Source organism: Mus musculus, chromosome 9, assembly GCF_000001635.26.
Source record: "Mus musculus strain C57BL/6J chromosome 9, GRCm38.p6 C57BL/6J".
Classification (NCBI taxonomy): Eukaryota; Metazoa; Chordata; class Mammalia; order Rodentia; family Muridae; genus Mus; species Mus musculus.
In genome coordinates this window covers 73,724,672-73,747,308 of record NC_000075.6, presented here as the reverse complement: position 1 = coordinate 73,747,308, position 22,637 = coordinate 73,724,672, and the positions used below count along the sequence as shown (strand labels likewise).

The 22,637-nt window shown below is 40.2% G+C and overlaps 1 protein-coding gene across 7 annotated transcripts in view; it reads left to right on the top strand.

Moving 5' to 3' along the window:
* The window catches only part of Unc13c (unc-13 homolog C), a 528,734-nt gene that overhangs the window by 260,847 nt on the left and 245,250 nt on the right, over positions 1-22,637 (top strand). For all 7 annotated transcript variants that reach the window (XM_006510931.4, XM_006510934.4, XM_006510932.4 and 4 more), the window contains 2 exons: positions 10,565-10,792; positions 12,764-12,905. In XM_006510931.4, coding sequence (XP_006510994.1) covers positions 10,565-10,792; positions 12,764-12,905 — 370 coding nt within the window. The remainder of the gene's footprint in view (positions 1-10,564; positions 10,793-12,763; positions 12,906-22,637) is intronic.

Below are 22,637 nucleotides of genomic sequence, written 5' to 3'. Positions count from 1 at the left end.
AAATGCTTTAGATCATGCCTAAGAAATGGGTTTGTTCTTTTTTTAGTCCTTTTTTTTTATTAAAGATTTCCTCATCCATTGAACTCAAGAAATATTTCCATGTTTTATTTCTATTTCTTAAACCAGTATTTCTTATTTGATATTGAATAAATGATATAATTAAATTTTTCAAAGATTTTTTTTATTAAGTTGAACTTATATTAATTAAAACAGTAGCCCATAGACATACCATAAGGCCAACCTAATGTAGATAAAGCATCGTTGAGACTCTCTTCACAGGGCATTCTAGGTTGTGTCAAGCTCATAATTAAAGCTATCTATCATGTATATACATTTTGTGGTAGTTAAGTAAGACAGACCAGCCTATCAGGGGTGAGACCATTCCCTAGGCAGAGAGCCATGAACTGGGTAGAGTCATTTAATTGAACATTTTCAAGTAAGGAAGTAACCGTGCATTTATGCATTCATTTCTCTCTGCTCTTGACTGAATGTGATATGACATCCCTTCTGTGGTGTAATAGGTTGCAACTTTGAACAGTTTCCCTTCTAGTTTTTTAAAAAAGATGAATTTTCAGGTTAAGTTGGAGAAGTGAGAAGAGTTAAAAATACTATATAATAATCAGGATAGATGTGGACAATCCAGGAGGGGACATTTTCTGTAATAACTCTGATTTGTTTCTTCTATTAAAAACCAACATCTCCACACGGGTCAGAATGGAGTTCTGTAAAGATGTGTATTTAGCATCACAGATTTTCCTAAGAACTAGCAAAAAGCTTTGAAAATCTCTCTCCAAAATCAGTGAGGTTTCCTTAAGAAATGCCTCTTTCTTGTTTTAACCGAGAAGACGGTGTAAGTTTATATTTATATCTGCCTCCCAAGTGCTGAGATTATAGGTGTGAGCCATCATGCCTGGTTCAAATTATTTTAATTGATCATCCTCACAATTTAGAAAAGATTCAAATGTAGAAACAACAAAAATGTACACAGAATGTTGGATCCTAAACTAATGAGGCTCCAGAGTCCCACAAAACACGTATTTTATCCCATACTAGTCCCTGAGGAGTTCAAGAATCACATAAGGTCAGAGTCTGTCACCAAGTGCTCAGCAAGCAGGCATTGTAAGGTGTGCCTTCCGTCTCCTCCACTGAAGCTATGCCACGCTTCTGGGTCCTAACACAAGTTCTTTTAAATTCACAGCATTTATAAGATCTGGCTATTTCTGTTGTTTGCAAATTGGATATTGATTCCTCTCCCTCTGAGGTCCCATTACCAATGTTTGCAACCATGATATTTTGAGACACTTAAATAGGTTGAATATATTGAGCATCCCCGTGGGTAGAGGATTTATTCTTAGAAGAAAGTAAACAATATTTACTTCTCTATAACTTAACCCTCATGTAAGCTCTAAAGACGATTAATAAATAAATGTGGTATAAACAATGGGTAAAGGCATTAACAACTTCAATGAAAAGTCACCAGGCAGGAGAAGGCCACCAGAGAGATAGCTTGGTGAATATAAGCAATGACTGTTCTTGTACAGGACTCAGGTTTGGGTTCCAGAACCTTCATTGTGGTTCATAATCATCCACAACTCCAGTGCCAAGGGATCTGATGCCCTTTGACCTCCGTGGACACAAGGCATACATATGGCATACATACATACATACATACATACATGACAAACACTTGTACACATAAAATAAATAAATAAGTGAAATTGTAAGCAGCCTGTGTTGACTTGATGACCATCTTTCTGTATAACCATACACAGTTGGAGACACTAGGTTGAAGATCCCTGTGGACTATTGAGCTCAGAAATGTTTGGTGCCCTATCGAGAACTGAATGCGTATTTCAGACATTTCAACTAGAAGCCAGATCTCAGAACTCACACACCAGTATTCTTTCCTAACTTTCAAATAAATGTATAAAATTGGTCCAAACTAGCTACCTAGACCCCCTTAGCCTGATACACTGAGGCTTTTTGCTTTTTCATTGGATGCCTGTCTTCTTAGATGTTATGCTATGCTGGCCTAGACTTCCCAGGGTTCCCCTCATGAGTCCTCAAGGCTTGTCATGAACACGCAGCCCAGCAGTTTACCCTTCACACCACTAGCTACAGTCATGCCGAGTTTTCAACAGCACGAAGAGAGCCAATGACCTAAGGATGAAATCAGTTTGAGTAACAGTGGAATCAACTCTTGTCTTATCTTGGGGTGATAATGAGCCCATTAATAAACTAAGTTGGTAGAGGAGAGCTTTTACATGCTCTGGTCAGCCACAAAAAAAAAAAGGGAGCAGGAAGAAAACCATGCCCACATAATGCCACAGAAGAAGCAACCCTGTAGTATACCCAATGCATGCTAAGAGACATGATAGACAGTTTACAGGCTTGACCTCCATTTAAAAGGTCGACATCTCATTCTGTTTCTACTCTATAATTTTGTGTGAATTAAGTGATATTTGCCAGTTTCATAAATGCACATACTGTACACTGATCTTATTGCCCCCATTACTATCTCTTGTTCCTCCCCCTCCCTCTGAATTACTTCTTCCAAATGGTCCCCTTCTACCCACATACCCACATACAACTTAGCTACATATTTCTTCATATAAAGGAATTGTCTATGAGCCTCTTCTCCACCCAGCTAGGAGTATTGACAAGCAGGGCTTGTGCAGGTAACCACAGCTGCTGAGAGCTCACAGATACAACATCTGTGTGTTCTGAGCAGAGTTCAACAGCACTCCTTCCAATCCTCCAGCTCTTGAATTATTTTTCTTCCTTTTTTTTTTCCCCCTGGAGGTACTAGGATCCTTGAAGAAAATGATATAGACATCCCACTTGAAAACATTGCTGGCCTCATTTTTCACATAAAAGAGAGTTAATAATACCTGCCTCCACATCCAGCTAACATCCAGAAGGAACATATTTGTGGCTTTAAAAGCTCTCTGTCTCTCTGTCTCTGTCTGTCCCTATCTATATCTGTTTATCTGCCTCTGTCTCTGTCTTTCTCTCTCCCTCTCCAAGCCTGTATACACAAACACCTTGACAAATTATTGAAGCTTGTCTGATTGGCACTTGCATGGATAAACATAAAACTTCAAGCCTTTTTGTAATAGATTATTCAAAACAAAATGGTAATCTTTATGCTAATTTAACTTAAAATGAAAAAACACTAATGAGTAGCATCTATAAATACTATATAAGAAAATTATTTAGTATTAATAATTTTCACTTCCTCTACAAAACAAAGAGCTCATCCAACTCTCTTAAAGCAAGAAGAGAAAAGTCAAAAGAGAAGTAAAGTCATGCCCATGCAACATTATGATGCTATTTTTAGTGAATACAGTGTCAAGATTAAGATACATAAAAGTATCCATGGAGAATTATGGTATTGATTTTGTCCTAGGACCTCAGAGAAAATTCAGGAAAAGAGAACAGAAGGCAAAGTTGAGAAAAACTTTAGATGGAAAGTCTATTCCCCTGCAGGAAAAAAAAATCAATAAATCCTACAAACTTTCATTTTCTGGCTTACGAAGTTTTCACATTAGTCTAACCTCTACCCCAGATCTAGCAGGCATCACGAAGATTACAGGCAATGGGCCCAGCTTGCTACACTTCCAGATTAGCCTTCAGTGCTATTTCAGCAATGGTGGCTCCATTTGTGGTGGGCAGAGGTGAAATGAAAGGAGAATCACTCCTCTTCAATCCTACCCAGCACCTGCATGCCTGTGCTTTGCTGTGCAGGGAACCTCAGTACTCATGTGTGCTCTTCAGTCCTGTTATGATGAAGCAGGTGGCAGATGGCAGTTTCTCAGGAGCAAGGAACATGAGGCCACCATAGGCCTTGTCTGGAGCACAGTATCTGCAAGGCTTTTGTAGCATCCATTACTCCAAACCACTTGACCTTGTAGAGGAGAATCTAGAGCTCATCCCTAAGACTTCCCCAGGGTTATATTATTTTTTTCTGGGTTTAGTTCATGACGTCAGAATCAACTATCCTGTGTGTATGGGATAAAAGACAAAACAGATCTGACCCCTATGCCACCCCTCATATGTAGATCCTAGCCTCTGATGTCTGTATGCAAACAGATGAAAGTGAGAGTGAGGCCCAAAATTTTAGACAGGAAACAAAGAAAATGAAATAATATGTGATGAGGGAGAGTGGGATGGGGATAAAGAAAATGTGAGACAGAGATGAGAAAATAAGTCGGTAAGATAGAGGCTACAAGTAGAAATCGGGGGCAAGAGGATGGCAAAGATGGGCTTGGGGAAGAATGATATAAACACCCTTAGTTTAAAAATGTCAAGTGCTGCTAGGATGGTTCACTGATTAAGAGCACTCACTGCTCTGGCAAAGGATCTGAGCTGAGTTCTTAATATCTATACGGGGAGGCTCACAACTACCTGTCAGTCCAGCTCCAGGAGATCTTATAGCCTATTCTGGCCTCTGTGGGCATCTGTATTCACACACACACACACACACACACACACACACACACACACACACTCACAGACACACACACACTCACAGACACACACACAGACAAATAAACCTTAAAATGCCATAATGATCTCTAACCCATTATGTATTGTTTGTAAGGTAGGTAGATGGATGGATGGATAGATAGATAGATAGATAGATAGATAGATAGATAGATAGATGATAGATCCAAGCAGCCCAAAACAGAAGCCTCACCTTAAAAGACAGTAGGATTACACAGAGTGAATTCTACCTCCTAAAGAAACAGTGGCCACTCATCTCAGAGTAGATGTCTGATGCTTAGCCTGGTGAACTTCTTTTGTCTGTACTTAGGCAAAACAATGAAGAAGCCTGTTCAACCTATTGCAGCCTGTCGCAGGGTGATAAGGTTGGAGATGGTGCCCTAGGACATGTTTATGCCCCACAGGGAAGAAGCATGATGGGTCAGTATGTCTTAGGCAGCTCCCAGCAGCAATTTGAACTGCTTGTATCAAACTTCTTGGGTATCAGAGGCCATTTAAGGATGAACCTAAGCAGAAAGAAACCTGTGTTTGAAGGTTTTCACATGTTGTTGTGGTTTTGTTTTGTTGTTGTTTTGATTTTTTTCACTTCTGAATAGGATGTGAAGAAACTAAACGTGATTTTTTTTAAAAAAAAACACATCTTTCCTTCTTTAATCTCTCCCTCAATTTCGCCTCGACATATTTGAAAAATGGAGCACATTTAAAAAGTATTGATTTGTCCACTTAAGCCATTAAGATATTTCTTTACACTAAATGGGAAATCTCAGGAATTACCAATGAGATAAAAGAACCCGTCCTGATTTTTTATTTATTTATTTATTTTAGTGAAAGCATTTCCCAAACTCATCCTAGGAGGCTGCATTTGCAGTCAGGATACTTATCTGCAGTGGGGATGGTACAGACAGAGCCAGAGGAGCAAAAGTTAAGGCTTGGCTTGGGGGCAGATTCAGTGACAGCCAAATCACTTCGGTAGAAGGTGGCAATTCCTCATGAGAGGGCCCCCTGCCCACGTGCCCCCATTTTCATCACAGAGCCACCTACTGGGGTGGGAGAGATGCTTCATCACACTGAAGCTCCCCCAGTTATCTAGGTCTTTGTTTGCAAGAACTGTGGGCTATGCAGCTTTGAGTCTCTGAGGAGGGGGTGGCCTCTGGGGGAGTCGCAGGTCTGTTCCATGAAGAGACAGAAAGCATGTGAAGGGAGGAGGGCTGGGGTTATCTCAGATACAAAGCAACTAATGGGAAGGGTGGGAAGATGTCAACGCTGTGCCCACCTACATGATTCCCCAGAAAGAAAAACAGGCATGCACAGAGGACCACCCACATGATGTCACAAGAAAAGACATGACACGTTTCTATGCTACAAACTGCTAGACAGCAAAAGCCGTACTCAGATGCCTCAGTCCTGATAGCCTGCTTTCCCTGGATGCTAACCCACCACCACCTGGGTCTATTAACCTCAAGCGCATGTAAGGGTTTCTGGATGTCTAAGTACAAACCAACAAACTAAACTTTCCAGATTCTTTGGACTCTAGTGCCTTTTGTCTTTAAGCACTGAATTGACCCCACCTGGCTAGTAGTTATGGAGACAGTAGCCTTCGGCAGGTACTAATTGTGACTCTTCGTGGATGCTTCACAGTACCTGGAGCTCAAAATCATGCAGTCCCTTGCTAGGATGAAATACTTTGATAGATGTCTCTGATCTTTGCTTGTTTGACTTTCTAAATCCCACATTTAATCTTCGTTAGAAGACTCTAACTATCATTATTTATTACTCTACCTATCTACTTGAGCTCAATTCTCACCTAACCTCATTAAAAGAGGTGTTACCATTGTTCCCGTTTGAAACTCATTAAAAGAGGTAGCACCATCGTTCCCGTTTGCCTATGGATGAGGCAGCCAAGGCTTAGCTAAGGTGAAGAAGTAACTATGGGGGTTGAAGTGAAGATCAATTGATAGTGCTTGCTTAGCAGTAATGAGAGCCCCAGGGTAAGGTGCCTTGCACCTCATAAAACCATGCAAGGAAGAAAGGAAGGAAGGAGGGAAGGAAAAAAGGGAAAATAGGAAGGAAGGGAAGTGGGGAGAAAAAAGGAAGGAGGAAGGGAAAGAGAGATGGAGGCAGGGAGGGAGGGAGGGAGAGGGGAAGAGAATGGGGAGAGAGAAAGAGGAGAGGAGAGCAAAGAATTCAAATGCAAAAGAATTATGTTCTGGATCATTTGCAGCTCTATAGAAAATCACCATAAACTAGGTAGATGCTGAATATCAAAACTTCACCTCTCACTGCCTCAGCCCCCATGCACCCCAACATTTGTCCCACTGTCAGCTATTGATCTGCGCTCCACAAGGATTAAGTGGGGAAGGGCTCCCTTGGCCCTGTATTGTAAGAGCATCATCCATCAGAGCTTTGCCCTTGGTACCTGCCTATTCTCCTGAATGGCCACCTTCTGACACTGTCATGTTGGTGATCAGGTTTCAGTGGTGACATTTAGTGAACCACAAACATTCAGAACATATCAGCTAGTGCCTGGCAGATGGGGACTTACCCCTTCTTTCCCGCAAATGTGCTAACTACATGCCTAGCACTTTATTGCTATGCTATGTTCTGTTTGTTTGTTTGTTTTTTGTTTTTGGTTTTTAGAGACTAGGTTTCTCTGTATAGCCCTGGCTGTCCTGGAACTCACTCTGTAGACCAGGCTGACCTCGAACTCAGAAATCCGCCTGTCTCTGCGTCCCGAGTGCGTGTGCCACCACACCCCTTACATGTGTAGCTGGCTACTTGCCTTTGCATTGCCCTAATATGTTGGGCAGCTCAAACTAGTTCAGGTTAAGCAGGCTCAGCTTTCTAGTTATAGGCACATAACCTGTTTCCTATGAATTCCAGATCTGAAGCCAAGAGACACTTGTTCTCGTCATAACTGTATTCTTAGCATTTAATTATTGTGCATTATAGGGAGTCCTCCCTCTTGAATTATGGCCCAGGGCACAGTCTACAAGAAGCAGATGATTCATTAAATTGATTATGACTGCCTTTTTACTTTTAATTCCTTCAAAAACTAGCTTGGCATCTGTATCTCTTGAGCACATGCTATTTCCTAAACATTGTGCTAGACATTAGGTTATGCATTTAATAGAGCATAGTCCTACCAGCTACACACACACACATACACACTCAGGTAAGTGGGCCATTCTGAGTGTTAAACACAAGAGGGTTGAGTGTTTACAGGTTGGCAATAATTACATCGCTTCAAGGTGCTAATGATACAAATGGGGCTTGACCATTGCTTTTGTTTTCTGTAGTGAGGGGCAGAAAATATGATCATTAGGTGTGAGAAGACTGAATCTTCTGTTAAGGAGAACACAAAAATGTGTTCTTAGAATAGAGGGTAATGCACTGAGGCAGGAGACCTGAGGATTGCAGAAGTGTGTGGAACATTTGTTGAGCAAATGAGCAGAGAATAAGGCTGGGAACAAAGGAGAAGGTTGAAGAATACTCAAGAATAGACACACACAGGTACACATCAAGTGTATAAACACACATGTTACACATAAAGCATAGAAGCACACATAAACACATAAAGTATATATACACATTAGGTATATAAACACACAAGAATGTACATATCACATCAAGTATATAAACACACAAGGATATACACACAGAGACATTAGGGGAGTGAAAGAAATGGGGAAAGAAGGATGGGGAAGTTGAAGCAGACAGATCTACTTATTTGGAAAACTACTAGAGTTGCAAAATAGAAAATTATGAATTTCACATGAAAACTCATATCATTCAAGTTATAAGTAAAAAGTAAAAAGAAAGAAAGAAAGTGAGACGTTCTGGTTGATAGTGAAATTACATAAAAAGAAACCAGTTTCCCTGTGAGGAATATTTTCCCTTCTATGTAAAGTTGAATTCTCATTGACCGGAGGACACTTGCTTCCATCTAAGCTGAATTCTCTCCCTGCTCTCTTGTGTGGAACTGCACTGCCTAGTCTGTCCATAGAGCGGTCCCAGATGGGAGATGGAGGCCACACGGGGCAGCGCATCCTGTGTGATGGGGGCTTTGCTGCAATGCATCTCCTTTGATCTCAGCTACTGTTGATCACTAGTGGCTTGCTACTTCAGGAAGCTACCAGAGTATTCGAAAGACTTTACATAAACGCTTATTTGCAGTTATCACTGATTACATTGAAATTACTTTGAAATAAACAGAGTGAGACTGGAAATTTGTGACAAATTGCAGCAATTTAAAAACACAGTCTGATTGGAAAATTAAGGTGGGTGTTTGGTGAACAATGGTGAGCAAGGGAAAGGGCTCGCAGATCAGCCGCCAAATTAATTACGAATTCATATCTGAAGCTCTGATCGAAGCTCTTCAGAAACAAAATGTAAAAGCAGAAAAATTTCAAAGCTATGTATCTTCTCTGGAAATGACAGATAAGGGGCTTAAACATAAGTTTCTGTCAGCCTTCCCTTCCCAAATTGGCAATTTCAGTTCACAGATCTGACTAATCCGTACATAGTCCAGCAGGAACACAACTACAACATCAAAAGAAGAGGTAAGAGATTTCAAAGTTGTCGGAGATTTGATACTTTGGCATAAGGAATCTCTTGACGTTCTAGCTTTAAATTTGTAGCTGCTGCTTGACAATATAGGAGCGGGGAATTCTTTCTAGAGCCTCTGGACTAAGCAGTGGCCGTGATCTTAGCCTTCTGGGTATAAGGGTGGGGAGTGAATTCCATCTTCATGCTGCTTCTCACCATTCAAATATCTTAGTGTGACTGCCACCAAGCAAACACATTTCTCCAGACACTTTGAATCTTGCAGGTATTTTCTATCCATCTTTGACATTTAAGGAACATTCTAATACTTGAAGCCAAGTATGCCTGTTAGGTAGTTCAGACATGCAGTCCAACCTAACTCACTATATTTTACTGAGCCAGAATTATGCACTGTGTAGTCAAGCTGTTACTGGTAAATTACAAACATGCTTAATTACTTAATGGCACATAATTTACAGATACACAGCTGTTATAAGGCATGTTTTAACAAATGAATAGGGTATTTTAAATGTTCTTTAAATTAGGATTCATTCTTTTTTAATCTTCTCATTTAAATATGTTTGAGGGCTGGTGGTTGAGGTGGCAGAGCACATAAAGGTGCTTTTCAACCAACACAGTCAGGGTGAGTTCACTCCCCAGAGCACACATGGTAGAAGGAACAGACTCTGACATCTCCATGTGTGCCATGACACAGTCACACACACACATGTACACATTCGTATCCCAGGAGGCCAGGCCTAGCAGTGAGGATGCCTCTGGTGGGTGGGGAAGTTGGAGGCCACAGACATGGGACTTGGGGAATGTTCCATAGCTGGAAGCATTTGTGAATCACACAATACCCAGGAAGTTGATGTCGACCACCAAACAAACAAATTGAAAGATTTTGGTTGAAAGTGAAATTTAGCCCATTTGACTAGAATTATGTTTGTTGGTGAGGATTTAAGTGTGCTGCCTGCTACCTGCTATAGCATCCAGACCACTGGTTTCCAAATGGTTTTTGCAAAGAACTTCAGGTGAATGTTTCACTGTGTTTTGGTATGTATTGTATGTGTGGTATGGGGATTCTTTCAATGTAAATAAAACAGTGTTTCATTACAGTCCATCCCACAGAGGAAAGTTGGATGAGTCCTGCATTATTTGTCTCCAGTTGAAATGGGCCACTTATGTCTGATCCAGTTCTCAATTCATTTTAGAGTCATTAAATACTTGCATGTCTTATGTTTGCATGCAACAGTTGTTTGTAATTCAACCCAACAACTTATAGAACTCCTTATTTGTTCCAGTATTGTGGTTTTATGGGTGGCTGAAGCCTACTCAGTTGCCAATAATGCTAATATGGACCAATGCTCTCAGCACAGTGATTCATTCTCTTGATGTTTAACAGAACAGCCATCCTAGCTCCTCTAAACTAAATCTTTGACATGCATGTATCTCCTTTTGAACCATCCCAGAATGACTCCTGGATATTCACACAGTCACTGACTTTCCACTGCAGGAGCAGCAGAGAAGAGCTCTAAGCACGGTGCGGAGGACAAGACCCAGACTATCATCACAGCCATGAAAGAAAGAATGAAGATCAGGGAGAGAAACAGACCAGAGGTGTTTGAAGTCATTCAGGAAATGTTCCAGATCTCCAAAGAGGATTTTGTGCAGTACACAAAGGCTGCCAAGCAGAGCGTGCTGGATGGGACGTCGAAGTGGTCTGCAAAAATTACCATTACAGGTAGAATACATCTTATACCATATAGAGGGTTTTTATGTGTATCAGGAATCACCATTAATAAAAAAAACTCTAGATAAAATAGATTAAAAATAAACTCTCGTCAATGTTGACAAATCTACCTATTCAATTTTCTCAAATAGATGAAGGAAAATTGGAATAATTTCACTCTATATTCTGTTAATTTACTCATCAATATTTTAAAGATTTAATAAATTAGCTTTTCAAGTTGCTTGCTACTGAATAATGGCAGCAGTGTCAATAATGTCCTCACTGAGGGTCACTATTAGTGTGTTGCTTTAAGGGGAATCATTTTTAGAACTACACACTCGTCCACCTGACCCTTAAGTAAACACCAGTGATGGTTAAAGTTCTTTAAAACCCTAAAGTTGGTCCTTTGAATGATATTAACATGCACGTGGGAGCAGGAGAGATGGGTTATTGTTTAATTAGTACCTACTGCTCTTACAGTAACCTAGTTTAAGTTTCTGGTTTAAGTTGCCAGTACCAACATGGATGCTTAAAGCCACCTATAATTCTAGGTCCAGAGGATCTGATGCCCTTTGCTTGCGTCCATGAGCACTGCACACAGCTGATGTACATACAAACAGGCAGGCAAAAGCCCATATACTAAAAATAAACAACACCAGAAGCATAGACCAAACTTCTGCTATTTTACTACATAATAAAATAAAAACCCTTTCTTTATTGGATTAAGTTGATCAATACCCACACTCAATCTAATATGTTTTTAAATCATTTGAATTTTACTGAACAATTTTTTTTGCATATGCTGCATGTAACCTAAGCCAATACACATATGTAAGTATATCAAAATATCGTTGGATATGTTCTTGATTTTTTTTTTAATTTACAGCTACTACTGTATGTTTCTACTTACGCCCAGCATGGATTTTCAAATATGAATACAATCCAGAATGATAAAATCTAGCTAGCTAATTTGCAAAGTGTCGTTTTGTTCTGAAAGCTCATGCATGACACCTGTTCTGTGCTTTAAGAACATACATAGCACATAGTATTTGCTGCAATCAATTTGATGTGTGATATGTCTTTTGAAATATGTTCCTCCTACCAAATCATAAAATATACTACATGTTTACACACACACGCCATGCTATCTTTCCCTAGGACCCCAACAGCTTCTTGCACACAGTTGCAGTTGTTGTCATATAGGAGTGACATCATTTTGTAGCAGGTTCTTCCACTAGACACAGTCTCTTCCAGTTTCATGAATCCTGTGAGAAGTGGCAGTATTTTGTTATGAATTCCTATTAACAGGAAAACACTTGAGTCAACATTTATCAAAATGAGATTTATACCTGGTCAATGGTACACAAAAAATATTATTCCATATTACTGATTATTAGAGAAATACAGATCTCAAACACAGTGAGCTACCTCTTTACACATTAGAATGCTTACCCTCCAGAAATACAAAAAATAACTGCAGATCAGAATATGCAGGGAAAGGAACCTAGTACAGTGGTAAGAGAAATATAAATTAAAACCATTAATATGGAGAACAAGAAGAGTGCTATAAAATATTCAAAATGTAACTACCACATGTTCCAGTGGTCCCACTATGAAGTGTATACCCCAAAGAGACAAAACCGAAAGTCACTATCTCATGAAAATCACTTTACTCCTGTGCCCACTGCAGCACAATTCACAGAAGCTGAGGTATTGTTCAGCACAAGTGTCCATCAACAGAGGGACAAAGGAAAAGTGGTAGGCACACATGGTGGGTAGTGCTCAGCAGGAGAAAGAACAGAGATGTTACAGTCATTGTGCATACTCTGTTCTAGATGTTTGTGGAGTTCAGTGAGCCGTGAGAATGAGTGTGGTGAGGTCGACTCTGCAAACCCAGGGTAAAATGACAGAAAACATTCTCTCTGATGGTTTTGTTTCTGAAAGCGTCGTCATATTGAAGCCTTTATTTCTGGTTCATTTCAGTGGTTTCCGCACAAGGCTTGCAGGCAAAAGACAAAACAGGGTCCAGCGACCCATATGTGACAGTTCAAGTTGGCAAAAATAAAAGAAGAACGAAAACTATCTTTGGAAACTTGAATCCAGTGTGGGACGAGAAGTTCTTCTTGTAAGTACATACCACAAAGCTATCACATAGACATGAGCATTTGAAAATGAATTGAAGACAGGCTCGTGAATGCTGAAGAAGTTATCACTAAATTTTAATCTCATGCAGAAATGTTGAAAAGGGGAGCTAGAATTTTAAACTTAATATTATGAAATGTTTTGTTTACTCTTTAGAAGTACATTTAGGGCAGCATTGGAGGAAGTAGTAAGAGTTTACTGTGTGGTCTATGACTTGGGCTGTGAGTGCTCAGAGTTGAGAATCTATGGGCTGGGCAAGTGCTGTACTACATGTGAAGATTTGTGACTAATGACAGAAGAGATATTTGGGGAGCCACCTCATCCATCCATTATGGTAGAAATGAGACTCGACCACCCAGAAAAAAATGGCTGATGATAACTTTATTACCTTTCACTGTCTATGGGGACATTTATTTATAAACTCTTACATCTTGCACCTAACAGCAAGAAATCACTCTTCTCTCCAGGATCCTTTTCTTTCTATAACTCTTCTTGAGAAAAAAAAATGATGCAATGATTTCTAGTTATAATCTGGTAAAAAGTCACTAAGGGGCTTACGTCTGCTGTATCTTCTTTATATGCTAAGTGAGCAATCTTGGATCTGTTTAAGTGTTTAACGGGTGAGGTGTGGGGGTTTGTGATTGCTATTTGTTTGAATATAGACCAATGAAAAGTGGTTTATAAAAACTGGTTTAGAGAACCACTTGGGATTGCATAACTATGAAATGAATGATGAGGTTTGGGTGGTGTTTCTCTTCAGAGGGATGGGTGGGCTCCTCTCTAGCTCTTTTTCAACAGAAGACAAGAAATCAATGGGTAGTTACAAATTGAGATTCTACTGGAGTCAAGTAAATGAATAAAGCCGGTTGGGCAACTGGGCAGAATCAGGGGGTGGTGGGGAAGCCCTGTCATAAAGGAGATCAAAGAACTCAGGGCAGAAGCAGCTGGACTGTCACAGCATCCTGCAGACAGGATGCTGTAGAGCCTGCAGTGTGGTGGGAGCTGTACACACAACACTTTAAAAATAACCTTGACTGCAGCACCATTGGCAGAGTGAATCTACACACAGGAGAATAGTTAAGTTTTGCTATATGCCTGCTTCTGTAAAATTGTCATTGCAGACAAGATGGTGAGCTTGCCTCTTCTAAAACACTCACACACAGTTGTCCCTCTGTCTTCCCTTGTCCCTAGCAGAAGACAGTCTGGGTGCTGATGTGGCATTCTTTGTGTTTCTCATTTTCTACATTTCCCACAGATGGAGTCGTGAGGCGTGTGCCCTTCTTCCACAGTGTTCCATTTGCTCAACATAGGGATTCTGAGTTGTAGAATACATCACTAATTCTTACCATTTTTCGTGCCAGGTAGTATTCCAGTATCATTTCCTGTTTATCTCACAAATCTATGAGACTCCTGGGTCTAACCCAGACTTCCAGTTCTTGGCAAGACTAAGTCTCAAATCTTTGAAATCTTAGCTTTCTGCCTTGTATACAGTGGCATCTTATGTGGGTTTTATTGTGTATCTTTCTCACTACTAAGAGTTGTTGTTAAGCATTGTTGTGCTTATATGCTGTGTCTCTTCCTTGATTAAGTGCCTATTCAAATATTTTGGCATTTTTACACAGAGTTTTGTATTTTCTTTTTAGTTGCATGTGCTTTATAGTTTTATACTCAGCCCTTGATGCATATTTAAGTAAAATTGAGTAAGGTATAGATTATACCTATGAATATTTGAGTGTTTGTCATTTTGAAAGCATTGTTTGTTCTCAGCTAAATTGCTTCTTTACCTTTTGATGGAATTCAGCTCTGCGTGTGTGGGTGGCTGTATTTCAGGACTCTGTTCCGTTCTGTTTGTCTGTTTATACTCAGGACTATGGACCAAACCCTTATTAAGAAGTCTGAAATTAAGGAAGCCTGAGTCGCATGGTGTTCTTCCTTTTTTTCTCAAAGTTCTGTTCACTGCATTAAGATACCTCCATTATTTCCATATTAATTTCATAATCAGTGTATTATTTTCTTTATAAAATAAAGCCATGAAAGAGTCAACTCCAAATAGACTTTTTATTTCTTAATAGCCCTGTATGAGATTCAAGTATTAAATCAAATGACACAGCAAGCATCTCAGCCTCGCTCCTGTCTTACCAGGAAGCATCTGGCCTTTGTGAATTCAAGTCCTAGCTGCGGCTTTATTGGTGCTGCTCTTTCTTCATTTAGGAAAAACAGCTTCTACTGCATTCTCTCTGTGCAGAGAGTTCTGATGAGAAAGCCTACGTCGGATTGTGTTCTTTTTCTGTGTGTGTTGACATGTCCATATGCGTTAGATTATCATTTGGTAAAATTATTTTCAAGATCTATTCCACTGTGTTTATGTGCCCATTGCTCCCTCTAGGAAGTCCGCTTGGTCCTTGTTTTCACAGGGCACCTGTGGCCTCTCACTTCCTGCTGCCTTTGATATTTTATTCTCTCTGCTCATTTGTTCAATGTCATCACTGGGTGGTAGAGTGTTCCCTTTTCTTGTGTTTCCACTGCTTAGGATTTGTTGAGGTGTTTGAGCCTGTAGATCTGAATTTCTTCTCATATATGGGAAAAATCCTGGATATTATTTCTGCCTCTCACCCCAATTGTGGAAACTCCCATTGATACATGCTCGAGTTGCAGTTTCTTGATGCTCTAACTTGATTCAATTTAATTTCTTTTGCTGTACAGAATGTTTCGGTTTTGATTTTTAAGGATTATTTTATGTTGTATGTATGAATGCCTCTGATATTGTTCTTTGTGCTCTGAATTAGTTGACTAGTGGGGTTCTTTTTGTTTCCTTATGAGACTTTAGATTTTTCCTGTGTTCTTTGAAGAACATCATATTGGTATTTTAGTGTGATTACATAGCATCGGTTGTTCTGACTGTGTAGCCGGTTTCACACTATTAATTCATCCTATCCTTGAGTGAGGATTATCTTTGCATCTGGAGGATTTTCTTCCATTTCTGCATTATTCTCCAGGTCCACTGTGGAGGCTTTTTACCTCCTTGGTTGGGTGTCTTCCTAAGTTTTTGTTTGTTCTTCTTCAGAGTCGTAATCAACGGCATATTCTTTACCTACTTTCTTCCTCAAGGGCTTCATCATGGTGTGTAGAAAAAAGTATTTGATTTTTATATGTGGTTTCTGAATTCTACTACTTAGTTGAATTTTTTTCATTGTTCCTGAGAGTCTACTAATTGTTTGAGCCTATGCAACACCTACCATGAATGTTTGATGCCCTTGACCAACAGTAACATCCACATAGCTTAGTTTTGTCTGCAAGATTTTTTCAATCTGTAGCATGTTTTTCTGTTTGCAAGTCTTTACGTCTATATGGTGTCTTAGACAACATTGTGAATATTTCTCTGTCAGCAGCTGGGACAACATTGCGGATATCACTTTGTCAGCAGCTGGGTATTTTGACATTCTGCAAAATTCTTACTCCTTGTTCTGAAAATCCGTTATATAGAAACATTTTATTTGTTTGGATCTTGCTTTAAAAATCTACTTGACAGAATTGAAATGGGGCTTAAGGATAATCATGCTGGTCCCTAAGAAGGCCAGAGACTTATGTGCTCTCTGCTGACTGACTCTTGAATTCTGAGGCTTTCTGGTCAGTTAAATGGAAAATTGTTCCTTTACCTGGCCCTGGATGGGCGCTGGGCTTTGTTGTATCTAAGCTAGCATTTCTTAAGTTAAGGAGGGTGTTAGCACAAGCATGACCTCATCATTATTCAGGTGACTTCAACAAGGAATCCTCCTTCTGTTCTGCTCTCTTCACTGCTGTGCCCTGTGACCTCCAGCTGCCTTGTTCTACCTGGAGTTTGAGCTTTATCTTTTCAGCCCAGAGGGCCAAAGTTTCTTGAATAGTGGCTGTGACAACCTCCTCAGACAAGAAGCTAAAGAAATTATGAGGTCACTTGAGTTTTGATCCTGCAGGGGTCAGCTCATTGACTGAACTACATTATGTTTGTATGCCTTGTAGATGTTTCAGTTTTTTGGTTTTGTTTGTTTGTTTGTTTGTTTGTTTGTTGTTTAATGTAGAATAATATCCCTTGTTAATCAGTGTTGTCTGGGATGGAAACCTGAGAACTTGAATTTAAATGATAAAATAAAGTGAAATAAAACCGTGTAAGAGTCTTTGCAGGTCATGGCAGGCAAAATAAACACTCCTAAGGGATTTGATATGTAGGTGGCCAGTAGCAGTCTGAGAAATAAAAACATCTACCCAACCATTCATATTTAATCTTATAAAGATTTCCCCATGAGAAATAAGCTAAGTGTTTGTATGAAGGGAAAGTGTTTGTATGATAAGTGTTTGCATGTAGAAAAAAAAATACCATCAACAATGAGGACCATATAGATGTTCTAGCTATGCTAATGTTCATACCAGCCAAAAATAATGTTAATCCTAGACAACCTAGAAAGCATGAAATAAGCACGCAGAAGGGTATATCCAGATTCTGGGAAATATGGTGACACAATGATAATCTTCTCAGGTAAAAAGTGTTCTAACCCCAATAGCGAGGGCACATGAGGACCAGAACATATGCAATTGTAACACTGCTAAAAGAGAATGGGAGCAGCAGACCTGAAAGGTTGTTAGGTCTCTGGCTTTTATTTTGTTGATGAGAAAATTGAAGTTCAGATGGGTTATGGAAGAGCCAGTTTTAATAAGCATCCCACTGTTGTGGAGCCGAATACAAGGCATAAGTGATGGTAGCCAGATGTACCTTTTCCTATAGCCAGCTTCTCCACTCTAAGAAGGGCTGCTACCCCAAAGGAGGCAAGCTGGCAAGTGTTGTTTAAAAAAAAAAAAGGAAAAAAACCCATGAAATCATTGTTCAACTTTTGGATGTGTTATATAGCTTATTTGTCCCTTGGTTAAAGGCCCTTTGATGCCCTCTGGAGACTTTTATGATGAGATATTTTTATTTTTAATTTCTATCACTTCTTGCACAGCTTAAATTGAGAATTTTTTTCTCATCAATAATTTTAATTCTGGAAGCATTCAGAACAGATTTAATACCCTTTCCCATTTGATATTCCTGAAAGCATTTGAAAATACTTGCATGGCCCAAACAGTCCTCTACTCCCTAAGCTCAAGTTTTTTTGTGTCCTAGTGCTGGTTCCCAAATTTCACCTCATGTCCAATCCTGGCCGATTGCATCCTCATGGCTATAGACCCAGTGCCTATATTTATCCTGTTCTTGAAGAGCCAAGTCACCTTTATTGTTCCCTTTTATTATCATGCTTCCATTTCAGCAAGTGTAGACAAAAGACACACTTTCTATAAGATACTTAAAAGGAAGTGTCTTAGTCAGGGTTTCTATTCCTGCACAAACATCATGACCAAGAAGCAGTTGGGGGGGGAAAGGGTTTATCCAGCTTACATTTCCACATTGCTGTTCATCACTGAAAGAAGTCAGGACTGGAACTCAAGCAGGTCAGGAAGCAGGAGCTGATGCAGAGGCCATGGAGGGATGTTCTTTTCTGGCTTGCTTCCCCTGGCTTGCTCAGCCTGCTCTCTTATAGAACCCAAGACTACCAGCCCAGAGATGGTCCCACCCACAAGGTCTTTCACCCTTGATCACTAATTGAGAAAATGCCTTACAGTTGGATCTCATGGAGGCATTTCCTCAACTGAAGCTCCTTTCTCTGTGATAACTCCAGCTGTGTCAAGTTGACACAAAACTAGCCAGTACAGAAAGTATACCATATTCTCATTTATGCATTTCCATCTCTTTAATTAAAATGTCAATGGTACAAAACCAAGGCCATAACTTTTAATATGAGAGAAGGTATTAAGTTACAGGACAGAGATGTAGATGTAGGTGTTGGCTCATATATTTCTTGTATCAGACTCATTTTACAGAACAAAAATGGAAGTAGAAGAGTGAAGGGAACTAATTGAATTTCCCAAATATGTATAAGTAATACCTATCCAATCTTTAAGTATGGGTAATTATTTTGACCACAGACTTTATAGTTGTACATTCATATGTATTAAGCCCTGATCTTTCATATTTGTCTGATTGACCAACAAAGACTTTTTAAAAGAAAATATGAAGATTAGAGAAGGCTAGAGCAGTAATTAAGAGTGCTTACTGCTCTTGTAGTGCCTGGCTTGGTTCCTAGCAAATGTATCAGGTGGTTCAACACCACCTCTTACTCCAGTTCCAGGGCATCTGATGCCCTGTCGCTTAAAATGAATATTTTTAAGTGTGTATGTATATATGTGTGTGTACATGTTTGTGTGTAAGTTCACAAAGTTAGAAACAGAAAAGAGAAAGAAGATATCACAGGAGAAGAGTAGAGAGAAGGACGAAGAGAAAAGAGACTGCAATGGAGAGTGTGTAATAGAAAAGCAGAGAGGGGATGCAGGCAGGAAGGAATGGGGCCAGCAGAGGACAAAGGGGAGCATACTGAACAGAGGATATGGGAAGATGCCATAACAAAATGCAATCTTCTGTATGCTCACTTAAAATTAGTTTTAAGAAATGTATGGATGGCATCTGACTCGAGAGTGGGTCATTCTAGAGTGTTTCAGAGAAGAAAGGCATGATCCCTGGAGCCTTTGCAGAAGCCTGGAGAATGTGAGGCTGTCACACATTTCTCATTTCGAAAAGACCACATGAAGATTAGTTGTGACAATGCCAGTTATAGATCTTTGGAGATGGAAATGTCTTGTAGAGTTAAGGTGTTCTCAGTCTTGTCTCTTTGATAATTACTTGGGTACTCCCTTCACAATTAATTGTGATATTTGATTCTAATTCCCCATGCTACAGGTAATGGTATCTTTTGTGCTTTTAAACTATTCCCTAAAAGGGAGCAGAATGAGTTGCTCCCATTGGATTACAGAAAGAAAACAACCTCAGGTGTGTTCATTTAATGATAAACGTGGGAGCTAAGAAACCTATGTCTCATGTATACATCAGTGGGTGTTTCCAGAGGATTCTCTAGTCAGTCCTTCAAGCTTCATTTCCCCCTGGATTTTGTTTGCTCTGTGTTTGTTTGTTTGTTTGTTGTTTTCAAATTTCTGAAATAGAAAAAAATTTTGTGTTGTAGTCTTCCCAGGGGGCAGGTAGTCATAAGATTGTAGTAGGGATGGGTTGTGTCACAACATTTCATAAGAAGGAATTCTGTGAGCTGGGCAGTGATGGCACATGCCTTTAATTCCAGTACTTGGGAGGCAGAGGCAGACAGATATCTGAGTTCAAGGCCAGCCTGGTCTACAGAGTGAGTTCCAGGACAGCCAGGACTATACAGAGAAACCCTGTCTCGAAAAAAAAACCAAAACCAAAACAAACAAACAAAAAGAATTCTGTGAACAAGAAGTTTCATCAACACAATGCTGGGGTAGGAACACAAACAGCTCTACTTTACTGTGGTATCAAAAAAGAATAGTTTGTGGCTTAGACATTCTGCTCACACAGTTCCCTGGAAAACCAGCTATACTCTCTTCAGGGGAATCAGTTAACCTCCCCGCCCCCCAGCCCCAACCATTTACTTCACTTGGGCTCCCCGTATGTACAAAACACCATGCTATGCACCAATAAAAGTACAGGTATGCGCAGAGGTTTCATCGTTTATGAAACATTATCTCCTCTATAAGATTACAAATCTGACTTCTAGAACCATTCTGGGTCTAGCATTCTTTTTTGTCTAAGGAAGCCTTTAAATTCTTCAAATCACAAGATTGTTCTGTTTATTTTTTTCATTGATGCCAGGGATCAAGTGTCTGGCAAGTAGCAACTGAAGGGAATGCTGGTTTACTCTAAGCTTACACTTTCAGGGGTAGAGTTCATCCTAGCCAGAAGGTGTAGCAGGGGAAGTATCCCACCATTAAGAGCCAAGCACAAATGGGAAGCTGGGTGTGTTTTGAAGCTTGATGGCTCACTTCCAAGAGCACGCTCCAGTGAGGCTACACTTCCAAAAGGTTCCATAGTCTTTGCCAATAGTGCCACCAGCTCAGGACCAAAAGTTCAAGCACAAAAGCCTGCAGGGGGACACTCCACACTCAAACCACTTCACTTACAGATGTAGCCATTATTCTCGCCTCCAACTCAGTGTTGCTGTAGGAGGTTCTGTAACCCAAGAACACCATGAACTTGGGATAGTGCTATTCAGAGAGATGGCTGCCTTGGCCCTTTAGTAGCATTTATTAACTATATCCACTTCCAGACGCCTGGCTTCAGTAGCAGACAAAGAGCCACAGGCATTGTGGCTGTCACCAAGCCATGTGCTGCTCAGCCAGGGATGAGTGTGAATTAAACATAAACTGCGCTGTATACACGATGGTTTATTTAACACTACAATTAAATAAAAATTCCTGCATACCACAGCAGATTAATATTTTAAAATGACAGGTGGAAAGCAATCAAGATTTGATTTATTGCTTAGATCACTCACACAGTCCCTCCTGCGGCTGGCTGGGGAAAGCAGCATTTCCTTAGCTTGCCATGATGGTATCTGCATTAGCATATCATTTGTCACAGAAGGTGCTTTCATGTGGTTTCAAAGCAGGAGGGAGTCTACTCACCCTTTATTAGCTTAAATTTTTTTGTTTTTGTTTTCTACTAATCACAGACTAGATTGTGAGTGTGCCTAAAAGAGAGGAATTCCAACCAGCTTTGCCTCTCACTTGCACTGTAGTTGAGTCCTTTGTTACCAACCTGTAATCAGTAGAGACAATAAAAAGGAAGTCAAAAAAAAAAAAAAAAAAAAAAGCAGAGCGGTGGTGGCACATGCCTTTAATCCCAGCACTTGGGAGGCAGAGGCAGGCAGATTTCTGAGTTCGAGGCCAACCTGGTCTACAGAGTGAGTTCCAGGACAGCCAGGGCTACACAGAAAAACCCTGTCTCAGAAAAACCAAAAGAAAAAAAAAAAGGAGTTATTTTGCCATTGCTTTGCATTAGAACCTATGAATTCTGTAACAAGAGAAAGGGGTATAGAGCGTGGATTGTGTTTCTTAAAAACACAAATTGGAAACTCAAAAAGAATTAATAAGCAGCAAACCTTGAAAAAATACAGTCCTAAAGACTGCCACATCCTGTTCTGTGGGCAGAGATAGAAGAAGATCATGATCTTTGCTTAGTTCCAAACTAAGAAATGAACCTGGGTGTGGTATCTCAGCCCATGATCCTGCACTTGGAATATAGAGCCAAGAGGATCAGAAATTCAAAGCCAGTAGCCCAGACTACATGAAATCCAGTGGAATTCAAACAACGTGTTCCAAATCCTCAGTAAATAAATAGAATGTAAAACAGGAATCCACACTGTCAGGTCCATTGGAAACTCCATTTCCCAAGGTTCTGGTAGTTAGACAGAAGTCAGCACTCCCGGGAGCTTTGAAGCTGGTTCCGCTCTGCCAAAGGAGTCATTTCCTTGTCTCTGGCAGGAAGGACAGAAGGCTACCAGTGATGCCTATGAGCATGCCAAAATGTATGCTGGCTTCCAGGCTTCTTCAGTAGTACAGGCTCTTAGCTCTTCTCATCTCCCAGTAACCTTCTGCAGCCCACTGGTTTCCTTCCCCTCAGCTTCTCATTCTCCTTACAGCCCTGCTATCGCCACTGTAAGCTCTCTAGTCTTCTCTTTTGCCCATGCTCGGTCTTCTCCCCCTCCCTCTACTCTGTTCTTGCTTTTCTCCTCACCAGGGTCCGTCTGCTGGCCATGTTCAGCCTACTACTTCCTCTCACTGC